The sequence below is a fragment of the Oncorhynchus masou genome, chromosome 5, assembly GCF_036934945.1.
Source record: "Oncorhynchus masou masou isolate Uvic2021 chromosome 5, UVic_Omas_1.1, whole genome shotgun sequence".
NCBI lineage: Eukaryota > Metazoa > Chordata > Actinopteri > Salmoniformes > Salmonidae > Oncorhynchus > Oncorhynchus masou.
Genome location: NC_088216.1, coordinates 82346530 through 82373058, shown reverse-complemented (window position 1 = coordinate 82373058; position 26529 = coordinate 82346530). Strand labels below are relative to the sequence as shown.

The 26529-nt window shown below is 45.6% G+C and overlaps 2 protein-coding genes across 6 annotated transcripts in view; one reads left to right on the top strand and one right to left on the bottom strand.

Moving 5' to 3' along the window:
- Positions 1–26529, bottom strand: part of LOC135540385 (cytochrome c oxidase subunit NDUFA4-like) — a 166018-nt gene that overhangs the window by 57567 nt on the left and 81922 nt on the right. The gene's annotated exons all lie outside the window — the stretch shown is intronic.
- The window catches only part of LOC135540384 (rho GTPase-activating protein 27-like), a 90954-nt gene that overhangs the window by 37822 nt on the left and 26603 nt on the right, over positions 1–26529 (top strand). For 4 of the 5 annotated variants that reach the window (XM_064966997.1, XM_064966998.1, XM_064967000.1 and 1 more), the window contains 5 exons: positions 3934–4062; positions 4323–4460; positions 12735–12824; positions 19889–19948; positions 20346–20504. In XM_064966997.1, the coding sequence (XP_064823069.1) occupies positions 3934–4062; positions 4323–4460; positions 12735–12824; positions 19889–19948; positions 20346–20504 (576 nt within the window). The remainder of the gene's footprint in view (positions 1–3933; positions 4063–4322; positions 4461–12734; positions 12825–19888; positions 19949–20345; positions 20505–26529) is intronic. The other variant, XM_064966999.1, reaches the window with a different exon arrangement.

The window sequence follows — 26529 nt, the reverse complement described above, 5'->3', positions numbered from 1 at the left end:
TGTTCTATTCATTACATCATAGTGGCCATCTGGTATGTTCTATTCATTACTGCTGGTATGTTCTATTCATTACAGCTGGTATGTTCTATTCATTACATCATAGTGGTCATCTGGTATGTTCTATTCATTACAGCTGGTATGTTCTATTCATTACAGCTGGTATGTTCTATTCATTACAGCTGGTATGTTCTATTCATTACATCATAGTGGTCATCTGGTATGTTCTATTCATTACAGCTGGTATGTTCTATTCATTACAGCTGGTATGTTCTATTCATTACAGCTGGCATGTTCTATTCATTACAGCTGGTATGTTCTATTCATTACATCATAGTGGCCATCTGGTATGTTCTATTCATTACAGCTGGTATGTTCTATTCATTACAGCTGGTATGTTCTATTCATTACAGCTGGTATGTTTTATTCATTACAGCTGGTATGTTCTATTCATTACAGCTGGTATGTTCTATTACAGCTGGTATGTTCTATTCATTACAGCTGGTATGTTCTATTCATTACAGCTGGTATGTTCTATTCATTACAGCTGGTATGTTCTATTCGTTACATCATAGTGGTCATCTGGTATGTTCTATTCATTACATCATAGTGGTCATCTGGTATGTTCTATTCATTACATCATAGTGGTCATCTGGTATGTTCTATTCATTACATCATAGTGGTCATCTGGTATGTTCTATTCATTACATCATAGTGGTCATCTGGTATGTTCTATTCATTACATCATAGTGGTCATCTGGTATGTTCTATTCATTACATCATAGTGGTCATCTGGTATGTTATATTCATTACATCATAGTGGTCATCTGGTATGTTCTATTCATTAATAATCAAATCAAATCAAATGTATTTATATAGCCCTTCGTACATCAGCTGATATCTCAAAGTGCTGTACAGAAACCCAGCCTAAAACCCCAAACAGCAAGCAATGCAGGTGTAGAAGCACCTGAGTGAACAGCGACATTGTTTTGAACTTGAATCCAGCCTCCCTTAGTAGGTAAAAATCAAATACAATTGTTTTCGTCACGTGCTTCATAGACAACAGGTGTAGACTAACAGTGAAATGCTGACTTACCAGTCCTTTTCCAACAGCGCAAAGTTAAAGATAAAAATGTAATACTGACACGAGGTATACATACACAGTGAATAATGAATAACAATAAGGAGTAAAAAATAACGTCTAATATACAGGCAGTAGTTGTACCGAGTCGATGTGCAGGGGAACGAGGTCATTGAGGTAGATATGTAGGTAGGTACTTGTAGTATTTATAGAAATGCAGTATTATGTGATCTTATAAAATGTTTATTTATTTATTACCAAACTAGTTTATTTATTTATTTTTTACCAAACTGGTTTATTTATTTATTACCAAACTAGTTAATTCATTACCAAACTAGTTTATTTATTACCAAACTAGATATTTATTTATTACCAAACTGGTTTATTTATTACCAAACTAGATATTTATTTATTACCAAAATAGTTTATTTATTTATTACCACTGTCACGCCCTGACCTGAGATATCTCTGTTTTCTTTATATTTTAGTGAGGTCAGGGTGTGACTGCTAGTTTTTGAATTGTCAAGGGTTTTTTGTATGTCTAGGGTTTTTGTAGGTCTAGGTGGTTTGTATGTCTATGGTGGCCTGATATGGTTCCCAATCAGAGGCAGCTGTTTATCGTTGTCTCTGATTGGATCATATTTTCAGGTAGCCATTTCCCTTTGGTGTTTGTGGGATCTTGTCTATGTGTAGTTGCCTCTCAGCACTCGTTTGTATGGCTTCACGTTTTCTTATTTTGTTCGTTTATTCATTCGTTCATTCTTTAATTAAATATAATTTACATATACCACGCTGCTCCTTGGTCTAATCATTATGACCATCGTGACAACCACACTGGTTTATTTATTACCAACTAGTTTATTTATTTATTATCAATCAAGTTTATTTATTACCAAACTATTAGCAAATCAGTTTGGGTGGTCTAAGTCACTGCATCTCAGTGCAAGAAGTGTCATTACAGTACCTGGTTCGAATCCAGGCTGCGTCACATTTGGCCGCCATTGGGAGTCCCATAGGGTGGCGCACAATTGGCCCAACGTCGTCCGAGTTTTGCCAGGGTAGGCCATCATTGTCAAGAAGAATGTGTTCTTAACTGACTTGTTAAATAAAGGTTCAATAAAAATAAAAATAAAAATGTATTTATTACCAAACTAGTTTGGTCTCAGGTGAGTGTAATGTATTATTTGCCCCAGTGCTGCTCTCTCCCTCTCTCTATCTCTCTGTCTCTCTCTCTCTCTGTCTCTCTCTCTGTCTCTCTCTCTGTCTCTCTCTGTCTCTCTGTCTCTCTCTCTGTCTCTCTGTCTCTCTCTGTCTCTCTCTCTCTCTCTCTCTCTGTCTCTCTCTCTCTCTCTCTCTGTCTCTCTCTCTGTCTCTCTGTCTCTCTCTCTCTCTCTCTCTGTCTCTCTCTCTCTCTCTCTCTCTCTCTCTCTCTCTCTGTCTCTCTCTCTCTCTCTGTCTCTCTCTGTCTCTGTCTCTCTGTCTCTCTCTCTCTCTGTCTCTCTCTGTCTCTCTCTCTCTCTCTCTGTCTCTCTCTCTCTCTCTCTCTCTCTCTCTCTCTCTCTCTCTCTCTCTCTCTCTCTCTCTTTCTGTCTCCCTGTCTCTCTCTCTGTCTCTCTCTCTCTCTCTCTGTCTCTCTCTGTCTCTGTCTCTCTCTGTCTCTCTCTCTCTCTGTCTCTCTCTGTCTCTCTCTCACTCTCTCTCTGTCTCTCTCTCTCTCTGTCTCTCTCTGTCTCTCTCTCTCTCTCTCTCTCTCTCTCTCTCTGTCTCTCTCTCTCTCTCTCTCTCTCTCTCTCTCTGTCTCCCTGTCTCTCTCTCTGTCTCTCTCTCTCTCTCTGTCTCTCTCTCTCTCTCTCTCTCTCTCTCTCTCTCTCTCTCTCTCTCTCTCTGTCTCCCTGTCTCTCTCTCTCTCTCTCTCTCTCTCTCTGTCTCTCTCTGTCTCTGTCTCTCTCTCTCTCTGTCTCTCTCTGTCTCTCTCTCACTCTCTCTCTGTCTCTCTCTCTCTCCCTGTCTCTCTGTCTCTCTCTCTCTCTCGCTCTCTCTCTCTCTCGCTCTCTCTCTCTCTCTCTCTCTCTCTGTCTCTCTCTGTCTCTCTCTGTCTCTCTCTCTCTGGCTCTCTCTCTCTCTCTCTGTCTCTCTCTCTCTCTCTCTGTCTCTCTCTCTCTCGCTGTCTCTCTCTCTCTCTCTCTCTCGCTCTGTCTCTGTGTGTGTGTGCATGTGTGTCAGTGGGCAGTCAAGAAGAACCACAAACAGAAGAGGATGTGGCTTCAACAGAAAACAGTGAGAGAGCGAGAGCGAGGGAAAGAGAGAGATACGCAGAAACACAGAGTGAAAGAGAGAGAAATGGAAAACAAAGAAAACGACAGAAAGAGAGAAAGATATATACCGGTCCACCTCAACATGTAGTCAGAGAGGACTTGGCTTGTAGAAAACATTTACATGCACCAGTGACTCCCTCTAGTGACCTGACTGGTAAATAAGATAATGTAGGCTATAGGAGGCCATCTGTTGCACTGAAATAGATTGAAAAGTAAAGCCGTGATGGGAAATCATCTTTCCATGAAAGCTGTAGTGATGAGGCTATACGATGCAGCTTTGTCCCCATGTTATGTAACTATAGTCATTCTACTAATGACAGCTGGGGCTGAGTGGCACATGCAACCTGTAGACTATAATATACTGTATAACACACAAACACACACACACACACACACACACACACACACACACACACACACACACACACACACACACACACACACACACCCTAACTTGACATTTCCTCATCAAACTGTGTCCAACCTCATGTAACATGTTATTGACCTTATACAGTATAAACTCCTCTCTCTCCCCACCAGGTGTCTCCCCAGTCCTACATTTCCCAGCAGTCTCTCCTGGAGTCTACTCTATATTCCGCCGTCCACCAGGTGAAGAGGCGGAGCCAAGTGGAGCCCCCCAGCCCCGCCCCCGGCCAGCGACCCATGCAGGTCATTTTGTTTGATTCAGTTTGATTCTGATGAAGGCCGTTGACGATGGAAATTTCATGTTTTCCTAACTTAAAATAGCTAATACAATCCTTTCAAACAATATAAATACACTCACATAGCAAAGATGACGTTCATGCATAAAGCTATTGAGGAAGACACAAAAAAGACAGCAAAGATGACGTTCATGCATAAAGCTATTGAGGAAGACACAAAAAAGACACAAAAAAGTCCAACACATATTTCCATTGTACCCCTGAAAGGTGCTGGACCTATGGGAGCAGTATTCGGACCCGTCCACGGGGCGATGCTTCTATGTCAACACCGTTACCAAGGAGAGGTCCTGGAAACCCCCCCGCAGAGCCCGTGAATGGGTAACAGACATACAGCACCTTGCAAAAGTATTCATCCCCCTTGGCATTTTTCCTATTTTGTTGCGTTACAACCTGTAATTTAAACAGACAGAAAAGTGGTGCGTGCATATGTATTCACCCCCTTTGCTATGAAGCCCCTAAATAAGATCTGTTGTAACCAATTACCTTCATAAGTCACATAATTAGTTAACTAAAGTCCACCTGTGTGCAATCTAAGTGTCACATGATCTATCACATGATCTCAGTATATATATATACCTGTTCTGAAAGGCCCCAGAGTCTGCAACACCACTAAGCAAGGGGCACCACCAAGAAAGCGGCACCATGAAGACCAAGGAGCTCTCCAAACAGGTCAAGGACAAAGTTGTGGAGAAGTGCAGATCAGGGTTGGGTTATAAAAAAATATCAGAAACTTTGAACATCCAACAGAGCACCATTAAATCCATTATTAAAAAATGTAAAGAAATGGCACCACAACAAACCTGCCAAGAGAGGGCCGCCCACCAAAATCCTCCAGGCAAGGAGGGCATTAATCAGAGAGACAACAAATAGACTAAAGATAACCCTGAAGGAGCTGCAAAACTCCACAGCACTGATTGGAGTATCTGTCCATAGGACCACTTTAAGCCGTACACTCCACAGAGCTGGGCTTTACAGAAGAGTGGCCAGAAAAAAGGCACTCTTCCGGCGCCGACAGAGATGGTCGCCTCGCTTCGCGTTCCTAGGAAACTATGCAGTTTTTTGTTTTTTTTACGTGTTATTTCTTACATTAGTACCCCAGGTCATCTTAGGTTTCATTACATACAGTCGAGATGAACTACTGTATATAAGATCAGCGTCAACTCACCATCAGTACGACCAAGAATATGTTTTTCGCGACGCGGATCCTGTGTTCTGCCTTACTAACAGGACAACGGAATGGATCGCATGCAGCGACCCAAAAAAACGACTCAGAAAAAGAGGGAAACGTGGCGGTCTTCTGGTCAGACTACGCAGACGGGCACATCGTGCCCCACTTCCTAGCATTCTTCTTGCCAATGTCCAGTCTCTTGACAACAAGGTTGATGAAATCCGAGCAAGGGTAGCATTCCAGAGGGACATCAGAGACTGTAACGTTCTGTGCTTCACGGAAACATGGCTCACTGGAGAGACGCTCTCGGATGCGGTGCAGCCAGCGGGTTTCTCCACACATCGCGCCGACAGAAACAAACACCTTTCTGGTAAGAAGAGGGGTGGGGGTGTATGCCTTATGGCTAACGAGGCATGGTGCGATGAAAGAAACATACAGGAACTCAAATCCTTCTGTTCACCTGATTTAGAATTCCTCACAATCAAATGTAGACCGCATTATCTACCAAGAGAATTCTCTTCGATTATAATCACAGCCGTATATATCCCCCTCCAAGCAGACACATCGATGGCTCTGAACGAACTTTATTTAACTCTTTGCAAACTGGAAACCATTTATCCGGAGGCTGCATTCATTGTTGTTGGGGATTTTAACAAGGCTAATCTGAAAACAAGACTCCCTAAATTTTATCAGCATATCGATTGCGCAACCAGGGGCGGTAAACCTTGGATCACTGTTACTCTAACTTCCGCGATGCATATAAGGCCCTGCCCCGCCCCCCTTTCGGAAAAGCTGACCACGACTCCATTTTGCTGATACCTGCCTACAGACAAAAGCTAAAAAAAAAAGCTCCCATGCTGAGGTCTGTCCAACGCTGGTCCGACCAAGCTGACTCCACACTCCAAGACTGCTTCCATCACGTGGACTGGGACATGTTTCGTATTGCGTCAGATAACAACATTGACGAATACGCTGATTCGGTGTGCGAGTTCATTAGAACTTGCGTTGAAGATGTCGTTCCCATAGCAACGATTAAAACATTCCCTAACCAGAAACCTTGGATTGATGGCAGCATTTGCGTGAAACTGAAAGCGCGAACCACTGCTTTCAATCAGGGCAAGGTGTCTGGTAACATGACTGAATACAAACAATGCAGCTATTCCCTCCGTAAGGCTATCAAACAAGCTAAGCGTCAGTACAGAGACAAAGTAGAATCCCAATTCAACGGCTCAGACACAAGAGGCATGTGGCAGGGTCTACAGTCAATCACGGACCAGGATGTCTTGCTCCCAGGCAGACTAAATAACTTTTTTGCCCGCTTTGAGGACAATACAGTGCCACTGACACTGCCTGCAACGGAAAAATGCGGTCTCTCCTTCACTGCAGCCGAGGTGAGTAAAACATTTAAACGTGTTAACCCTCGCAAGGCTGCAGGCCCAGACGGCATCCCCAGCCGCGCCCTCAGAGCATGCGCAGACCAGCTGGCTGGTGTGTTTACGGACATATTCAATCAATCACTATACCAGTCTGCTGTTCCCACATTCTTCAAGAGGGCCACCATTGTTCCTGTTCCCAAGAAAGCTAAGGTAACTGAGCTAAACGACTACCGCCCCGTAGCACTCACTTCCGTCATCATGAAGTGCTTTGAGAGACTAGTCAAGGACCATATCACCTCCACCCTACCTGACACCCTAGACCCACTCCAATTTGCTTACCGCTCAAATAGGTCCACAGACGATGCAATCTCAACCACACTGCACACTGCCCTAACCCATCTGGACAAGAGGAATACCTATGTGAGAATGCTGTTCATCGACTACAGCTCGGCATTCAACACCATAGTACCCTCCAAGCTCGTCATCAAGCTCGAGACCCTGGGTCTCGACCCCGCCCTGTGCAACTGGGTACTGGACTTCCTGATGGGCTGCCCCCAGGTGGTGAGGGTAGGTAACATCTCCTCCCCGCTGATCCTCAACACTGGGGCCCCACAAGGGTGCGTTCTGAGCCCTCTCCTGTACTCCCTGTTCACCCACGACTGCGTGGCCACGCACGCCTCCAACTCAATCATCAAGTTTGCGGACGACACAACAGTGGTAGGCTTGATTACCAACAATGACGAGACGGCCTACAGGGAGGAGGTGAGGGCCCTCGGAGTGTGGTGTCAGGAAAATAACCTCACACTCAACGTCAACGAAACTAAGGAGATGATTGTGGACTTCAGGAAACAGCAGAGGGAACACCCCTGTCACGTAGAGTAGGCCATAAGGCTAAACTGGATAACCTAACCTCTATCAAAATAAAAAGATGGCGGAACCGCAAAAGGTGCAAAGGTGTTTATTTACAAGTGATTCCGGAACAAAAAACAACAGTACTGCCATCAACGTCTACCTTATGGGACAGCTTAAAAACAATGCTGCCCCATCCACAGCTCAATCCAAACTACCTCTTCATGACTGAAAGAGAGGCTCCTTTTGTAGGGCTAGCCCCTCCCCTCAGAACAATTAACCCTAATTAATTAATCAATTAACAATACAAACCTACATTTTCCATGAACTAAACATACTAAAGGATATACATTGCAACACGGTTTTAAACAATATCACAACATAACATTTACAACATTACATCACTACTGACAATATCTTTCAATATGCCCATATGCATTAATGAGCCATTTGGGACAGGCACTATAAAGCCAACCCAATTCCCTTAGCTCGGGTCCTTTTCCAGCATACCCGGAAGCTACAGAGATGGAGAGAGAGGAACAGAACAAACAAACAATGCGCTCATCCACAACATTGATAAGTATAATAATTATTGTATCTCTCAAATATGAACATTGACAAGTGTGAAATGCATGCACCAAGACAGAAGTTAATTTGTGTGTCGACCCACATTGTTAACTTATCTTATAATGGCGCAGGGAGGAGTGATGAATATGTGTGTGCGTTAAAGAACCAAATGCTGCCCGCGGCCAGTGACGGACTTCTACGTCACAACCCCCTTATCCACATCGATGGAACAGTAGTGGAGAGAGTAGCAAGTTTTAAGTTCCTCGGCATACACATCACAGACAAACTGAATTGGTCCACTCACACAGACAGCATCGTGAAGAAGGCGCAGCAGCGCCTCTTCAACCTCAAGAGGCTGAAAAAATGTGGCTTGTCACCAAAAGCACTCACAAACTTCTACAGATGCACAATCGAGAGCATCCTGGCGGGCTGTATCACCGCCTGGTACGGCAACTGCTCCGCCCTCAACCGTAAGGCTCTCCAGAGGGTAGTGAGGTCTGCACAACGCATCACCGGGGGCAAACTACCTGCCCTCCAGGACACCTACACCACCTGATGTTACAGGAAGGCCATAAAGATCATCAAGGACATCAACCACCCGAGCCACTGCCTGTTCACCCCGCTATCATCCAGAAGGCGATGTCAGTACAGGTGCATCAAAGCTGGGACCGAGAGACTGAAAAACAGCTTCTATCTCAAGGCCATCAGACTGTTAAACAGCCACCACTAACATTGAGTGGCTGCTGCCAACACACTGACTCAACTCCAGCCACTTTAATAATGGTACATACTGTACTCTATATCATCGACTGCATCCTTATGTAATACATGTATCACTAGCCACTTTAACTATGCCACTTTGTTTACATACTCATCTCATATGTATATACTCTACTCGATACCATCTACTGTATCTTGCCTATGCTGCTCTGTACCATCACTCATTCATATATCCTTATGTGCATATTCTTTATCCCCTTACACTGTGTATAAGACAGTAGTTTAGGAATTGTTAGTTAGATTCCTTGTTGGTTATTACTGCATTGTCGGAACTAGAAGCACAAGCATTTCGCTACACTCGCATTAACATCTGCTAACCATGTGTATGTGACAAATAAATTTGATTTGATTTGCTTAAAGAAAAGAATAAGCAAACACATTTGGTGTTCGCCAAAAGGCATGTGGGAGACTCCCCAAACATATGGAAGTAGGTACTCTGGTCAGATGAGACTGAAATGGAGCTTTTTGGCCATCAAGGAAAATACTATGTCTGGTGCGAACCCAACACCTCTCATCACCCTGAGAACACCATCCAAACAGTGAAGCATGGTGGTGGCCGCATCATGCTGTGGGGATGTTTTTCATCGTCAGGGACTGGGAAACTGGTCAGAATTGAAGGAATGATGGATGGAGCTAAATACAGGGAAATTCTTGAGGGAAACCTGTTTCAGTCTTAGATGTGAGACTGGGACGGAGGTTCACCTTCCAGCAGGACAATAGGGAGGCAGGGTAGCCTAGTGGTTAGAGTGTTGGACTAGTAACCCAGAAGGTTGAAAGTTCAAACCCACGAGCTGACAAGGTACAAATCTGTCATTCTGCTCATGAACAGGCAGTTAACACACTGTTCCTAGGCTGTCCTTGAAAATAAGAATTTGTTGTTAACTGACTTGCCTAGTTACTTAAAGGTACAAAAAAAAATAAGATAATAAAAAAATGACCCTAAGCATACTGCTTAAGCAACACTGGAGTGGTATGACTTAAAGATTGCTGTACACTAGTAGAACCCATCCAATTTAAAGGAGCTGGAGCAGTTTTGCCATTGAAGAATGGGCAAAAATCCCAGGCTTATAGAGACTTGCAGCTGTAATTGCTGCAAATGGTGGCTCTACAAAATTTTGACTTTGCGAAAACTGGTGAAAACTTGAGCGTGCATAACTACACTGTTTTTTTGTCTTATTTCACCCCACAAAATGTTTTGCATCTTCAAAGTGGTAGGTATGTTGTGTAAATCAAATGATACACCCCCCCCCCCCCAAATAATCTATTTTAATTCCAGATTGTAAGGCAACAAAATAGGAAAAATGCCAAGGGGGTGAATACTTTCACAAGCCACTGTAACAGGGATATAGAGATCACAGGGTCCCATGTTAATTTACAGATCACAGGGTCCCATGTTAATTTACAGAACACAGGGTCCCATGTTAATTTACAGAACACAGGGTCCTATGTTAATTTACAGATCACAGGGTCCTATGTTAATTTACAGATCACAGGGTCCCATGTTAATTTACAGATCACAGGGTCCCATGTTAATTTACAGAACACAGGGTCCTATGTTAATTTACAGATCACAGGGTCCTATGTTAATTTACAGATCACAGGGTCCCATGTTAATTTACAGAACACAGGGTCCCATGTTAATTTACAGAACACAGGGTCCTATGTTAATTTACAGATCACAGGGTCCTATGTTAATTTACAGAACACAGGGTCCCATGTTAATTTACAGATCACAGGGTCCCATGTTAATTTACAGATCACAGGGTCCTATGTTAATTTACAGATCACAGGGTCCTATGTTAATTTACAGAACACAGGGTCCTATGTTAATTTACAGATCACAGGGTCCCATGTTAATTTACAGAACACAGGGTCCTATGTTAATTTACAGATCACAGGGTCCCATGTTAATTTACAGATCACAGGGTCCCATGTTAATTTACAGATCACAGGGTCCCATGTTAATTTACAGATCACAGGGTCCTATGTTAATTTACAGAACACAGGGTCCTATGTTAATTTACAGATCACAGGGTCCCATGTTAATTTACAGAACACAGGGTCCTATGTTAATTTACAGATCACAGGGTCCCATGTTAATTTACAGATCACAGGGTCCTATGTTAATTTACAGATCACAGGGTCCCATGTTAATTTACAGATCACAGGGTCCCATGTTAATTTACAGATCACAGGGTCCCATGTTAATTTACAGATCACAGGGTCCCATGTTAATTTACAGATCACAGGGTCCCATGTTAATTTACAGAACACAGGGTCCTATGTTAATTTACAGATCACAGGGTCCTATGTTAATTTACAGAACACAGGGTCCTATGTTTATTTACAGATCACAGGGTCCCATGTTAATTTACAGAACACAGGGTCCTATGTTAATTTACAGATCACAGGGTCCCATGTTAATTTACAGATCACAGGGTCCCATGTTAATTTACAGATCACAGGGTCCTATGTTAATTTACAGAACACAGGGTCCTATGTTAATTTACAGATCACAGGGTCCCATGTTAATTTACAGATCACAGGGTCCCATGTTAATTTACAGATCACAGGGTCCCATGTTAATTTACAGATCACAGGGTCCCATGTTAATTTACAGATCACAGGGTCCCATGTTAATTTACAGATCACAGGGTCCTACGTTAATTTACAGATCACAGGGTCCCATGTTAATTTACAGAACACAGGGTCCTATGTTAATTTACAGATCACAGGGTCCTATGTTAATTTACAGATCACAGGGTCCCATGTTAATTTACAGATCACAGGGTCCCATGTTAATTTACAGATCACAGGGTCCTATGTTAATTTACAGATCACAGGGTCCCATGTTAATGTACAGATCACAGGGTCCCATGTTAATTTACAGATCACAGGGTCCCATGTTAATTTACAGATCACAGGGTCCTACGTTAATTTACAGATCACAGGGTCCTATGTTAATTTACAGATCACAGGGTCCTATGTTAATTTACAGATCACAGGGTCCTATGTTAATTTACAGATCACAGGGTCCCATGTTAATGTACAGATCACAGGGTCCCATGTTAATTTACAGATCACAGGGTCCTATGTTAATTTACAGATCACAGGGTCCTATGTTAATTTACAGAACACAGGGTCCTATGTTAATTTACAGATCACAGGGTCCTATGTTAATTTACAGATCACAGGGTCCCATGTTAATTTACAGATCACAGGGTCCCATGTTAATTTACAGATCACAGGGTCCTATGTTAATTTACAGATCACAGGGTCCCATGTTAATTTACAGATCACAGGGTCCCATGTTAATTTACAGATCACAGGGTCCTATGTTAATTTACAGAACACAGGGTCCTATGTTAATTTACAGAACACAGGGTCCTATGTTAATTTACAGACATACAGAACACAGTGTCCTATGTTAATTGACAGATATACAGAACACAGTGTCCTATGTTCATTTACAGATATACAGAACACAGTGTCCTATGTTAATTGACAGATATACAGAACACAGTGTCCTATGTTCATTTACAGATATACAGAACACAGGGTCCTATGTTCATTTACAGATATACAGAACACAGGGTCCTATGTTAATTGACAGATATACAGAACACAGGGTCCTATGTTAATTGACAGATATACAGAACACAGGGTCCTATGTTAATTGACAGATATACAGAACACAGGGTCCTATGTTAATTTACAGATATACAGAACACAGGGTCTTATGTTAAGTTCAACAGTACAACTATTTTCGGGGACAGTAGAGTATTTTTATCAACACATTTTTTAAATGTTGCCAGCAATGAGAAATAGTCAATCAGATGTGCTGTCAAACTAACACCCAGACTCTCTTCCTTGCTATAGGCTCGTCCCCTGCAACCACAGACTATCCCCAGGGACGCCAACCACCTGTCTCTCCCAATCCCAGGCACAGAGAATGGCAACATGAACAGGGTAGGTCCACCTACAGCCCCCCCCACAGTATCTGTCTTTTTATAAAACTGTTACAAGGACTTAATGAAGAGTTGTAAATGTGATTGTGTCGCTAATGTTGTCAAACTCATGACCATAAACTAATAAAACAGGTGAGATGTAGCCTACACACAAAATAATCTAATCTAATCTCCTGTTCCTCCTCTTAATCTCTCTTGATTCCTCCGTTTAATCTCTCATGTTCCTCCTCACAATCTCTCATGTTCCTCCTCTTAATCTCTCATGTTCCTCCTCTTAATCTCTCATGTTCATCCTCTTAATCTCTCCTGATTCTCCTCTTAATCTCTCCTTTTACTCCTCTTAATCTCTCCTATTCCTCCTCTTAATATCTCATGTTCCTCCTCTTAATCTCTCCTGTTACTCCTCTTAATCTCTCCTGTTACTCCTCTTAATCTCTCATGTTCCTCCTCTTAATCTCTCATGTTCCTCCTCTTAATCTCTCCTGATTCCTCCTCTTAATCCCTCCTGTTCCCTCCTCTTAATCTCTCATGTTCCCTCCTCTTAATCTCTCCTGTTACCTCCTCTTAATCTCTCATGTTCCTCCTCTTAATCCCTCCTGTTCCCTCCTCTTAATCTCTCATGTTCCTCCTCTTAATCTCTCCTGATTCCTCCTCTTAATCTCTCATGTTCCTCCTCTTAATCTCTCCTGTTCCTCCTCTTAATCTCTCATGTTCCTCCTCTTAATCTCTCCTGATTCCTCCTCTTAATCTCTCCTGTTCCTCCTCTTAATCTCTCCTGTTCCTCCTCTTAATCTCTCCTGATTCTCCTCTTAATCTCTCCTTTTACTCCTCTTAATCTCTCCTGATTCCTCCTCTTAATCTCTCCTGTTCCTCCTCTTAATCTCTCATGTTCCTCCTCTTAATCTCTCCTGATTCTCCTCTTAATCTCTCCTTTTACTCCTCTTAATCTCTCCTATTCCTCCTCTTAATATCTCATGTTCCTCCTCTTAATCTCTCCTGTTACTCCTCTTAATCTCTCCTGTTACTCCTCTTAATCTCTCATGTTCCTCCTCTTAATCTCTCCTGTTCCCTCCTCTTAATCTCTCCTGTTACCTCCTCTTAATCTCTCCTGTTCCCTCCTCTTAATCTCTCCTGTTACCTCCTCTTAATCTCTCATGTTCCTCCTCTTAATCTCTCCTGATTCCTCCTCTTAATCTCTCCTGTTCCTCCTCTTAATCTCTCCTGTTCCTCCTCTTAATCTCTCATGTTCCTCCTCTTAATCTCTCCTGTTCCTCCTCTTAATCTCTCCTGTTACTCCTCGTAATCTCTCCTGTTCCTCCTCTTAATCTCTCATGTTCCTCCTCTTAATCTCTCATGTTCCTCCTCTTAATCTCTCATGTTCCTCCTCTTAATCTCTCCTGTTCCTCCTCTTAATCTCTCCTTTTACTCCTCTTAATCTCTCATGTTCCTCCTCTTAATCTCTCATGTTCCTCCTCTTAATCTCTCATGTTCCTCCTCTTAATCTCTCATGTTCCTCCTCTTAATCTCTCATGTTCCTCCTCTTAATCTCTCCTGTTCCTCCTCTTAATCTCTCCTTTTACTCCTCTTAATCTCTCCTTTTACTCCTCTTAATCTCTCCTGATTCCTCCTCTTAATCTCTCCTGATTCCTCCTCTTAATCTCTCCTGTTCCTCCTCTTAATCTCTCATGTTCCTCCTCTTAATCTCTCCTGTTCCTCCTCTTAATCTCTCCTTTTACTCCTCTTAATCTCTCATGTTCCTCCTCTTAATCTCTCCTGTTCCTCCTCTTAATCTCTCCTGTTCCTCCTCTTAATCTCTCCTGTTCCTCCTCTTAGTCTCTCATGTTCCTCCTCTTAATCTCTCCTGATTCCTCCTCTTAATCTCTCCTGTTCCTCCTCTTAATCTCTCCTGTTCCTCCTCTTAATCTCTCTTGTTCCTCCTCTTAATCTCTCCTGTTCCCTCCTCTTAATCTCTCCTGTTCCCTCCTCTTAATCTCTCCTGTTCCCTCCTCTTAATCTCTCCTGATTCCTCCTCTTAATCTCTCCTGTTCCTCCTCTTAATCTCTCCTGTTACCTCCTCTTAATCTCTCATGTTCCTCCTCTTAATCTCTCCTGTTCCTCCTCTTAATCTCTCCTGTTCCTCCTCTTAATCTCTCATGTTCCTCCTCTTAATCTCTCCTTTTACTCCTCTTAATCTCTCATGTTCCTCCTCTTAATCTCTCCTGTTCCTCCTCTTAATCTCTCCTTTTACTCCTCTTAATCTCTCATGTTCCTCCTCTTAATCTCTCCTGTTCCTCCTCTTAATCTCTCCTTTTACTGCTCTTAATCTCTCATGTTCCTCCTCTTAATCTCTCATGTTCCTCCTCTTAATCTCTCATGTTCCTCCTCTTAATCTCTCATGTTCCTCCTCTTAATCTCTCATGTTCCTCCTCTTAATCTCTCCTGTTCCTCCTCTTAATCTCTCCTGTTCCTCCTCTTAATCTCTCCTTTTACTCCTCTTAATCTCTCCTGATTCCTCCTCTTAATCTCTCCTGATTCCTCCTCTTAATCTCTCCTGTTCCTCCTCTTAATCTCTCCTGTTCCTCCTCTTAATCTCTCATGTTCCTCCTCTTAATCTCTCATGTTCCTCCTCTTAATCTCGCCTGTTCCTCCTCTTAATCTCTCCTTTTACTCCTCTTAATCTCTCATGTTCCTCCTCTTAATCTCTCATGTTCCTCCTCTTAATCTCCCATGTTCCTCCTCTTAATCTCTCATGTTCCTCCTCTTAATCTCTCCTGTTCCTCCTCTTAATCTCTCCTTTTACTCCTCTTAATCTCTCCTGATTCCTCCTCTTAATCTCTCCTGATTCCTCCTCTTAATCTCTCCTGTTCCTCCTCTTAATCTCTCCTGTTCCTCCTCGTAATCTCTCATGTTCCTCCTCTTAATCTCTCCTGATTCTCCTCTTAATCTCTCCTTTTACTCCTCTTAATCTCTCCTGATTCCTCCTCTTAATCTCTCCTGATTCCTCCTCTTAATCTCTCCTGTTCCTCCTCTTAATCTCTCATGTTCCCTCCTCTTAATCTCTCCTGTTCCTCCTCGTAATCTCTCATGTTCCTCCTCTTAATCTCTCCTGATTCTCCTCTTAATCTCTCCTTTTACTCCTCTTAATCTCTCCTGTTCCTCCTCTTAATCTCTCCTGTTCCTCCTCTTAATCTCTCCTGATTCCTCCTCTTAATCTCTCATGTTCCTCCTCGTAATCTCTCATGTTCCTCCTCTTAATCTCTCCTGATTCTCCTCTTAATCTCTCCTTTTACTCCTCTTAATCTCTCCTATTCCTCCTCTTAATCTCTCATGTTCCCTCCTCTTAATCTCTCCTGTTCCTCCTCGTAATCTCTCATGTTCCTCCTCTTAATCTCTCCTGATTCTCCTCTTAATCTCTCCTTTTACTCCTCGTAATCTCTCCTGTTCCTCCTCTTAATCTCTCCTGTTCCTCCTCGTAATCTCTCCTGTTACTCCTCGTAATCGCTCCTGTTCCTAGGCCGTCATTGAAAATAAGAATTTGTTCTTAACTGACTTAAAGAAGATAATAATAATAAAAAGTTGATGCGTGTTTATTTAACGTAGACAGGAACAGTTATCCAGACACTGAACCAGAGCTTTATGGACACCAAGACTTCACAAGTTGGCACGGTAACACTTTGGTACTGCCCAGAAACGAGCCCTGACACGCTAGGGCTTGTGGAGATCTGATAGTGTTGGATAGTTCAAATTCTACCTACTTTATCAGAGGGCAAGTTGGAGCTAAATCCATACCCCGTACGCCTGTCTATTCTACATTGTGCCAGGCGAATAGGAACTGTGGGTTGTACAGTGTAACAACGAGCAATTACAACAGCTACTTACAGGAACAACCACCGAGTGTTGTAAAGTAGAGATTGTGTCTGGGCTTCATCCAACTTCCACCCCGACTGACCTATAGTGCTCGTGTCACCATCGTAACTAGAAAAATAAGATAATAAGAGTCTGTAGATAATGATTACTGTTGTTACTGTTGGTGCTTTTATATTGTTGATATGATAATATCTCTGGGTACGTCCCAAACAGCTCCCCGTTCCCTACATAGTGCACTACTTTAGACCCTATTCCCTACATAGTGCACTACTTTAGACCCTATTCCCTACATAGTGCACTACTTTAGACCCTATTCCCTATATAGTGCACTACTTTAGACCAGAGCCCTATTTCCTATATAGTGCTCTAATTTTGACCAGAGCCTAGAGTGCCATTTGGGATGCCGCCTCTCATTCTAGGTTTCCTTCACATGGCTTCCTTCACATGGCTTCCTTCACATGGCTTCCTTCACATGGCTTCCTTCACAGGGTTTCCTTCACATGGTTTCCTTCACATGGTTTCCTTCACATGGCTTCCTTCACATGGCTTCCTTCACATGGCTTCCTTCACATGGCTTCCTTCACAGGGTTTCCTTCACATGGCTTCCTTCACAGGGTTTCCTTCACATGTCACATGGCTTCCTTCACAGGGTTTCCTTCACATGGCTTCCTTCACAAGGTTTCCTTCACAGGGCTTCCTTCACATGGCTTCCTTCACATGGCTTCCTTCACATGGCTTCCTTCACATGGCTTCCTGGTTGTGCCTAGTGAGAGTGATGGTACATGCTGATAGTGTTAGCGTAAGGTTGCATATAGAAAGAGGAAGTTTATGCTGCGAGAGAGAAGGAGAGACACAAGTGGATTTGGGGTTGTGGTTCCTCAGATGAAAAGGTGTGTGTGTGTGTCAGCAAGGTGCTCTACAGCGGACAGTGGCGTGGACTGACTCTCCTATCGACTACCAAGGAAACATCCGTTTAATAGTTTAGCTTTGTTTTGATCTGGACTCTGATACGGGTGATATAAAGGCTACTGATGAACAGAGTGTCTGTGAGTTCAGTTTTTTTCTCTTCTTGTGTGTGGGTGTGTGAGAGAGGGAGTGTAAGACAGAACTCGCTACTGTATATTTCTCAGTTAGCTTAAACACTCTTGTAGGATTAGGTGCTATCTAGAACCTAAAATGTTTGTTTTGGTTGTATATTTCTCAGTTAGCTTAAACACTCTTGTAGAAAAAGGTACTATCTAGAACCTAAAATGTTTTTTTTTGGTTGTATCTTTCTCATTTAGCTTAAACACTCTTGTAGAAAAAGGTGCTATTTAGAACCTTAAATGTTTGTTTTTTTGGGCTGTTCCCAAAGGGTAACCCTGTGAGAATATGTAGCAGATAAAAACACAACGCAGAGACAGAGGACGAGAGGTTAAAAAGACGAGAAGTCGATAGAGGAACGATTAAGGGAAATAGTGTTTTTTTTCTGTAAAAGGGAATGATTAATTATTGGTTCAGACATTCTGAAATAGGATACTTTGGTATTTGTCCATTGGCTAGTTTTATTGCAAGGATTTCTAATTGGTCAACCACAGGCTAAGGGCTGGGTTATAAAACGACACGCTGTCCCTTTGTTCTGTGGAGAGAATGACCGGAGAGAACCACAGCAGTGAATCACTGAGAGAGCATCGCTGAAGGGAAGAATGACCAACTAACTCCCTGTATGGTTTGTCCTCTTCAAATAAACCTATTTTCCTCCCCCTGATTTGCTCTGGGGTCTGTTATTAGAGAATAACATAAATCTCGAACAACCCTTTGAAGAACACTTTTTTTTGTTTCAGGTAGAACCCTTTTTGGTTCCGTGTAGAACCCTTTCCGCAGAGGATTCAACATGGAACTCAAAGGGGTTCTAGCTGGAACCAAAAAAGGGTTCTCCTATGGTGACAACCAAAGAACCCTTATGGAACCCTTTTCTCTCTGAGTGTAGGTGGAAAGTCGTACACTATGTAGGGAATAGGGTGCCCTTGCAGACACAGATCACACAACACTGTGACTAACGAGCCAATTGGCTGAAGTCTCGGAGGATGAGAACCAATTGGCTGAAGTCTCGGAGGATGAGGGCCAATTGGTTGAAGTCTCGGAGGATGAGGGCCAATTGGCTGAAGTCTCAGAGGATGAGAACCAATTGGCTGAAGTCTCAGAGGATGAGAACCAATTGGCTGAAGTCTCAGAGGATGAGAACCAATTGGCTGAAGTCTCAGAGGATGAGAACCAATTGGCTGAAGTCTCAGAGGATGAGAACCAATTGGCTGAAGTCTCAGAGGATGAGAACCAATTGGCTGAAGTCTCAGAGGATGAGAACCAATTGGCTGAAGTCTCAGAGGATGAGAACCAATTGGCTGAAGTCTCAGAGGATGAGAACCAATTGGCTGAAGTCTCAGAGGATGAGAACCAATTGGCTGAAGTCTCAGAGGATGAGAACCAATTGGCTGAAGTCTCAGAGGATGAGAACCAATTGGCTGAAGTCTCAGAGGATGAGAACCAAATGGCTGAAGTCTCAGAGGATGAGAACCAAATGGCTGAAGTCTCAGAGGATGAGAACCAATTGGCTGAAGTCTCAGAGGATGAGAACCAATTGGCTGAAGTCTCAGAGGATGAGAACCAATTGGCTGAAGTCTCAGAGGATGAGGATCAGACACAGTTTATAGATAACAGACTAGTATGACTGACTGTACGGCGCGTCTATGTGTACCGGTTTGTTACAACAATATACGCGTGTTATAGACTTAAGCTGTGATAAAGCTATCTGTGCTTTTCACTATGGGGGGGGGGGGATCAGCTAATGTGGATCCTAATAAATACTAATATTAGCTGACATGTTTGGAAATAAAATATATGAATGCCTTGTAGTGTTGCGTAATGTGTTTTTTTTACTAGGCAAGTCAGTTAAGAACTTATTTCCAATGACGGCCTAGGAACAGTGGGTTACCTGCCTGTTCAGGGGCAGAACGACAGATTTTGTACCTTGTCAGCTCGGGGATTTGAACTTGCAACCTTTCGGTTACTAGTCCAATGCTCTAACCACTAGGCTACACTGCCGCTGTTGGGTCATTCTAGGCCAGTGTTTGCTGTAATTAGCCGTTGTACTGAAGCAAAAGACAAAATGAACTGTAAGGAAATAAATAATTCTTCCTCTTCTTTTTATCTATGTTCCAGCTCTCTTCAGACTTCCTGTACGGTGGGCAGATTGCTGACAGTGGCCGGGAGTTGGGTCAGGTGACATCAGAATGGAATGTGGAGATGAATGGGAATGTGCACAGGGGAAATAACTTCCTTGTGACAAAACAAGGAACTAAAAGTTTTGAACAATAAAACAACAGAACAAATAATATCTATGTAAACACATTTCTCCAATGGTGCTATCAGAGTCAATCCTTTAATAATGGCTGAAATAGAGCTAATGGAATGTATTAAAAAAAATAAAAATGGTTTTCATGTGTTTGATACATTACATTACATTTAAGTCATTTGGCAGACGCTCTTATACCATTTCATCCACTCCGTTCCACCCATTATTATGAGCCATCCTCCCCTCAGAAAGCCTCCATTGACACACACAGAGTAGCTGACTTGCCCCCCGCCCCCGCCCCTCTCTGTGCTTCCTGCCTTGTAGAGCATGCAGAGAGCAGTTTCCTCCAACACCATCAGCACCACAGCCTTCACAACAGGAGAGTCTCAGGGCGTTGTCCAGCGACGCCACTCTGCCCTACTGCATCATGGGACAGAGCAGCTCAGCCACTCACGAACCATAATACTGCCCAAGAACGGCAAGGTACACACACGCACACACCACACACACCACACACGCTAGCAGAATGCCACAGACCTATTGTTGTCCAAATCTAATCTCGGTTACCCAGAAGTAAAATTCTCTCGTGAAAGTTAGTAAATTCCTGTTTTACTTTTGGGGACGGATTCTGTTAACCTTTGTGCAAAGGAATGAGGCGACGTCTCCATCCAAACAGAAACTCCAAACTCGATTCCGCTAATTTCACATCTTTATCATGGCCAAAAAAATGCATTTTTGTTTTCATGAATGTTTATACGATAGAGTCAATTTTGACTTTGTGGCTGCGCATCTGATAATATTTTGCCTCTCCCTCCTGTGGGAGGCTACCTTCGGATCCTACTGAAAAACACAAAACAATCAATATATTTCAAAATGTCAGTACATGTAAAAATGTGAACATACATGTGCTGTACTGTACTGTAATATGTAGTTCAATTATCATTGAATGATGCACATCTCACCTGTAGTTTTGCCGGAAAATTTGTACTGTTGATGAAACTGTTGAAATCTGCAGATTTGGTTGCAGCCTTAAACCGGCCTCTCTCAAAGAGGGACCGTGGTTTACAACATGGTCAATAACTGTGGCCCTCATCTCATCAGAGACCACCGCTCTTGTTCTTCCTCTCCTTTGTCCTCCACGCATTCTCCCTCTCCCTGCCACTCTTCTCTCCTCACCAACCTGTCTCCCTCTCCCTGCCACTCTTCTCTCCCCACCAACCTGTCTCCCTCTCCCTGCCACTCTTCTCTCCCCACCAACCTGTCTCCCTCTCCCTGCCACTCTTCTCTCTCCACCAACCTGTCTCCCTCTCCCTCTCCCTGCCACTCTTCTCTCCCCACCAACCTGTCTTCCTCTCCCTGCCACTCTTCTCTCCTCACCAACCTGTCTCCCTCTCCCTGCCACTCTTCTCTCCCCACCAACCTGTCTCCCTCTCCCTCTCCCTGCCACTCTTCTCTCCTCACCAACCTGTCTCCCTCTCCCTGCCACTCATCTCTCCCCACCAACCTGTCTCCCTCTCCCTCTCCCTGCCACTCTTCTCTCCTCACCAACCTGTCTCCCTCTCCCTGCCACTCTTCTCTCCCCACCAACCTGTCTCCCTCTCCCTCTCCCTGCCACTCTTCTCTCCCCACCAACCTGTCTCCCTCTCCCTGCCACTCTTCTCTCCCCACCAACCTGTCTCCCTCTCCCTGCCACTCTTCTCTCCCTACCAACCTGTCTCCCTCTCCCTGCCACTCTTCTCTCCTCACCAACCTGTCTCCCTCTCCCTGCCACTCTTCTCTCTCCACCAACCTGTCTCCCTCTCCCTCTCCCTGCCACACTTCTCTCCCCACCAACCTGTCTCCCTCTCCCTGCCACTCTTCTCTCCCCACCAACCTGTCTCCCTCTCCCTGCCACTCTTCTCTCCCCACCAACCTGTCTCCCTCTCCCTGCCACTCTTCTCTCCCCACCAACCTGTCTCCCTCTCCCTGCCACTCTTCGCTCCCCACCAACCTGTCTCCCTCTCCCTGCCATTCTTCTCTCCCCACCAACCTGTCTCCCTCTCCCTGCCACTCTTCTCTCCCCACCAACCTGTCTCCCTCTCCCTGCCACTCTTCTCTCCCCACCAACCTGTCTCCCTCTCCCTGCCACTCTTCTTCCCCCACCAACCTGTCTCCCTCTCCCTCTCCCTGCCACTCTTCTCTCCCCACCAACCTGTCTTCCTCTCCCTGCCACTCTTCTCTCCCCACCAACCTGTCTCCCTCTCCCTGCCACTCTTCTCTCCCCACCAACCTGTCTCCCTCTCCCTGCCACTCTTCTCTCCCCACCAACCTGTTTCCCTCTCCCTGCCACTCTTCTCTCCCCACCAACCTGTCTCCTTCTCCCTGCCATTCTTCTCTCCCCACCAACCTGTCTCCTTCTCCCTGCCACTCTTCTCTCCCCACCAACCTGTCTCCCTCTCCCTGCCACTCTTCTCTCCCCACCAACCTGTCTCCCTCTCCCTCTCCCTGCCACTCTTCTTCCCCCACCAACCTGTCTCCCTCTCCCTGCCACTCCTCTCTCCCCACCAACCTGTCTCCCTCTCCCTGCCACTCTTCTTCCCCCACCAACCTGTCTCCCTCTCCCTCTCCCTGCCACTCTTCTCTCCCCACCAACCTGTCTCCCTCTCCCTCTCCCTGCCACTCTTCTCTCCCCACCAACCTGTCTCCCTCTCCCTCTCCCTGCCACTCTTCTCTCTCCACCAACCTGTCTCCCTCTCCCTGCCACTCTTCTCTCTCCACCAACCTGTCTCCCTCTCCCTCTCCCTGCCACTCTTCTCTCCCCACCAACCTGTCTCCCTCTCCCTCTCCCTGCCACTCTTCTCTCCCCACCAACCTGTCTCCTCTCCCTCTCCCTGCCACTCTTCTCTCCCCACCAACCTGTCTCCCTCTCCCTGCCATTCTTCTCTCCCCACCAACCTGTCTCCCTCTCCCTGCCACTCTTCTCTCCCCACCAACCTGTCTCCCTCTCCCTCTCCCTGCCACTCTTCTCTCCCCACCAACCTGTCTCCCTCTCCCTGCCACTCTTCTTCCCCCACCAACCTGTCTCCCTCTCCCTCTCCCTGCCACTCTTCTCTCCCCACCAACCTGTCTCCCTCTCCCTCTCCCTGCCACTCTTCTCTCCCCACCAACCTGTCTCCCTCTCCCTCTCCCTGCCACTCTTCTCTCCCCACCAACCTGTCTCCCTCTCCCTGCCATTCTTCTCTCCCCACCAACCTGTCTCCCTCTCCCTGCCACTCTTCTCTCCCCACCAACCTGTCTCCCTCTCCCTCTCCCTGCCACTCTTCTCTCCCCACCAACCTGTCTCCCTCTCCCTGCCACTCTTCTTCCCCCACCAACCTGTCTCCCTCTCCCTCTCCCTGCCACTCTTCTCTCCCCACCAACCTGTCTTCCTCTCCCTGCCACTCTTCTCTCCCCACCAACCTGTCTCCCTCTCCCTGCCACTCTTCTCTCCCCACCAACCTGTCTCCCTCTCCCTGCCACTCTTCTCTCCCCACCAACCTGTTTCCCTCTCCCTGCCACTCTTCTCTCCCCACCAACCTGTCTCCCTCTCCCTGCCATTCTTCTCTCCCCACCAACCTGTCTCCCTCTCCCTGCCACTCTTCTCTCCCCACCAACCTGTCTCCCTCTCCCTGCCACTCTTCTCTCCTCACCAACCTGTCTCCCTCTCCCTCTCCCTGCCACTCTTCTTCCCCCACCAACCTGTCTCCCTCTCCCTGCCACTCCTCTCTCCCCACCAACCTGTCTCCCTCTCCCTGCCACTCTTCTTCCCCCACCAACCTGTCTCCCTCTCCCTCTCCCTGCCACTCTTCTTCCCCCACCAACCTGTCTCCCTCTCCCTGCCACTCTTCTCTCCCCACCAACCTGTCTCCCTCTCCCTCTCCCTGCCACTCTTCTTCCCCCACCAACCTGTCTCCCTGCCACTATTCTCTCCCCACCAACCTGTCTCCCTCTCCCTGCCACTCTTCTCTCCCCACCAACCTGTCTCCCTCTCCCTGCCACTCTTCTCTCCTCACCAACCTGTCTCCCTCTCCCTCTCCCTGCCACTCTTCTTCCCCCACCAACCTGTCTCCCTCTCCCTGCCACTCCTCTCTCCCCACCAACCTGTCTCCCTCTCCCTGCCACTCTTCTTCCCCCACCAACCTGTCTCCCTCTCCCTCTCCCTGCCACTCTTCTTCCCCCACCAACCTGTCTCCCTCTCCCTCTCCCTGCCACTCTTCTCTCCCCACCAACCTGTCTCCCTCTCCCTCTCCCTGCCACTCTTCTTCCCCCACCAACCTGTCTCCCTGCCACTATTCTCTCCCCACCAACCTGTCTCCCTCTCCCTGCCACTCTTCTCTCCCCACCAACCTGTCTCCCTCTCCCTGCCACTCTTCTCTCCCCACCAACCTGTCTCCCTCTCCCTGCCACTCTTCTTCCCCCACCAACCTGTCTCCCTCTCCCTGCCACTCCTCTCTCCCCACCAACCTGTCTCCCTCTCCCTGCCACTCTTCTCTCCCCACCAACCTGTCTCCCTCTCCCTGCCACTCTTCTTCCCCCACCAACCTGTCTCCCTCTCCCTCTCCCTGCCACTCTTCTCTCCCCACCAACCTGTCTCCCTCTCCCTCTCCCTGCCACTCTTCTTCCCCCACCAACCTGTCTCCCTGCCACTATTCTCTCCCCACCAACCTGTCTCCCTCTCCCTGCCACTCTTCTCTCCCCACCAACCTGTCTCCCTCTCCCTGCCACTCTTCTCTCCCCACCAACCTGTCTCCCTCTCCCTGCCACTCTTCTCTCCCCACCAACCTGTCTGCCTCTCCCTGCCACTCTTCTCTCCCCACCAACCTGTCTTCCTCTCCCTGCCACTCTTCTCTCCCCACCAACCTGTCTCCCTCTCCCTGCCACTCTTCTCTCCCCACCAACCTGTCTCCCTCTCCCTGCCACTCTTCTCTCCCCACCAACCTGTCTTCCTCTCCCTGCCACTCTTCTCTCCCCACCAACCTGTCTCCCTCTCCCTGCCACTCTTCTTCCCCCACCAACCTGTCTCCCTGCCACTCTTCTCTCCCCACCAACCTGTCTCCCTCTTCCTGCCACTCTTCTTCCCCCACCAACCTGTCTCCCTGCCACTCTTCTCTCCTCACCAACCTGTCTCCCTCTCCCTCTCCCTGCCACTCTTCTCTCCCCACCAACCTGTCTCCCTCTCCCTGCCACTCTTCTCTCCTCACCAACCTGTCTCCCTCTCCCTGCCACTCTTCTCTCCCCACCAACCTGTCTCCCTCTTCCTGCCACTCTTCTTCCCCCACCAACCTGTCTCCCTGCCACTCTTCTCTCCTCACCAACCTGTCTCCCTCTCCCTCTCCCTGCCACTCTTCTCTCCTCACCAACCTGTCTCCCTCTCCCTGACACTCTTCTTTCCCCACCAACCTGTCTTCCTTGGTCCATGTTTCCAGACAAAATAATTCTAAAGTCGTCCTCCTTTGTCTGTTTGGTAACGAGACTAAAAACAGGACCCTTGGGTCGGCTAACAGCTACAATGAGTGGTGTTTGGAATGATTAAATATTCTGCAGAAATGTTCTGTGTTTCAGTCTGGTAACTGCAGAAAGGTATGACATTGGTCATCATTCTGTTTTGAATGTGTTTTTAACAGTTTTGGAAACAGTGCGTTTGCGTTTGAAATCGTGCTGCAAATATATAGTTTTACAGGTGATGGAATATGAATGACAAAATAGTTCATGGATTTTGGAGAATGTGGTCATTGAATGCATTTTGTGTGAAAACAATGAAAATTGATTCACAGTTTGGTCCACATACACTTCTGTTTCGCTAAATGTGTGAAGAGTTTTGACCATGTGACTTCAGTTTTGACCATGTGACTTCAGTTTTGACCATGTGACTTCAGTTTTGACCATGTGACTTCAGTTTTGACCATGTGACTTCAGTTTTGACCATGTGACTTCAGTTTTGACCAATGCATGTTAGCAATTGAAAATAACTGTATCAAGTGCCAACCCGTTTATCATCCATATAGGCGTAAAAATCACAGCACCAGTTTTAGCACCGCCTTTGTCCAATCCTGATTTGTCCAAATAATCAATGACAAAAAAACAAAAAACAGTAATTACTGCTGCTGGGAATCACATCACATTCGATGTGGACCTTGGCAGATTCTCACCATGTCATCTGTTCACGAGAATCTATCCACGAGAATCTATCCACGAGAATCTGTCCTCGAGAATCTTTCCACGAGAATCTATCCCTGAGAATCTATCCATGAGAATCTATCCATGAGAATCTATGCATGATAATCTATCCATGATAATCTATCCATGAGAATCTATCCATGAGAATCTATCCATGATAATCTATCCACGAGAATCTATCCATGATAATCTATCCATGAGAATCTATCCATGAGAATCTATCCATGAGAATCTATCCATGAGAATCTATCCATGAGAATCGATGCATGATAATCTATCCATGAGAATCTATCCATGAGAATCTATCCATGAG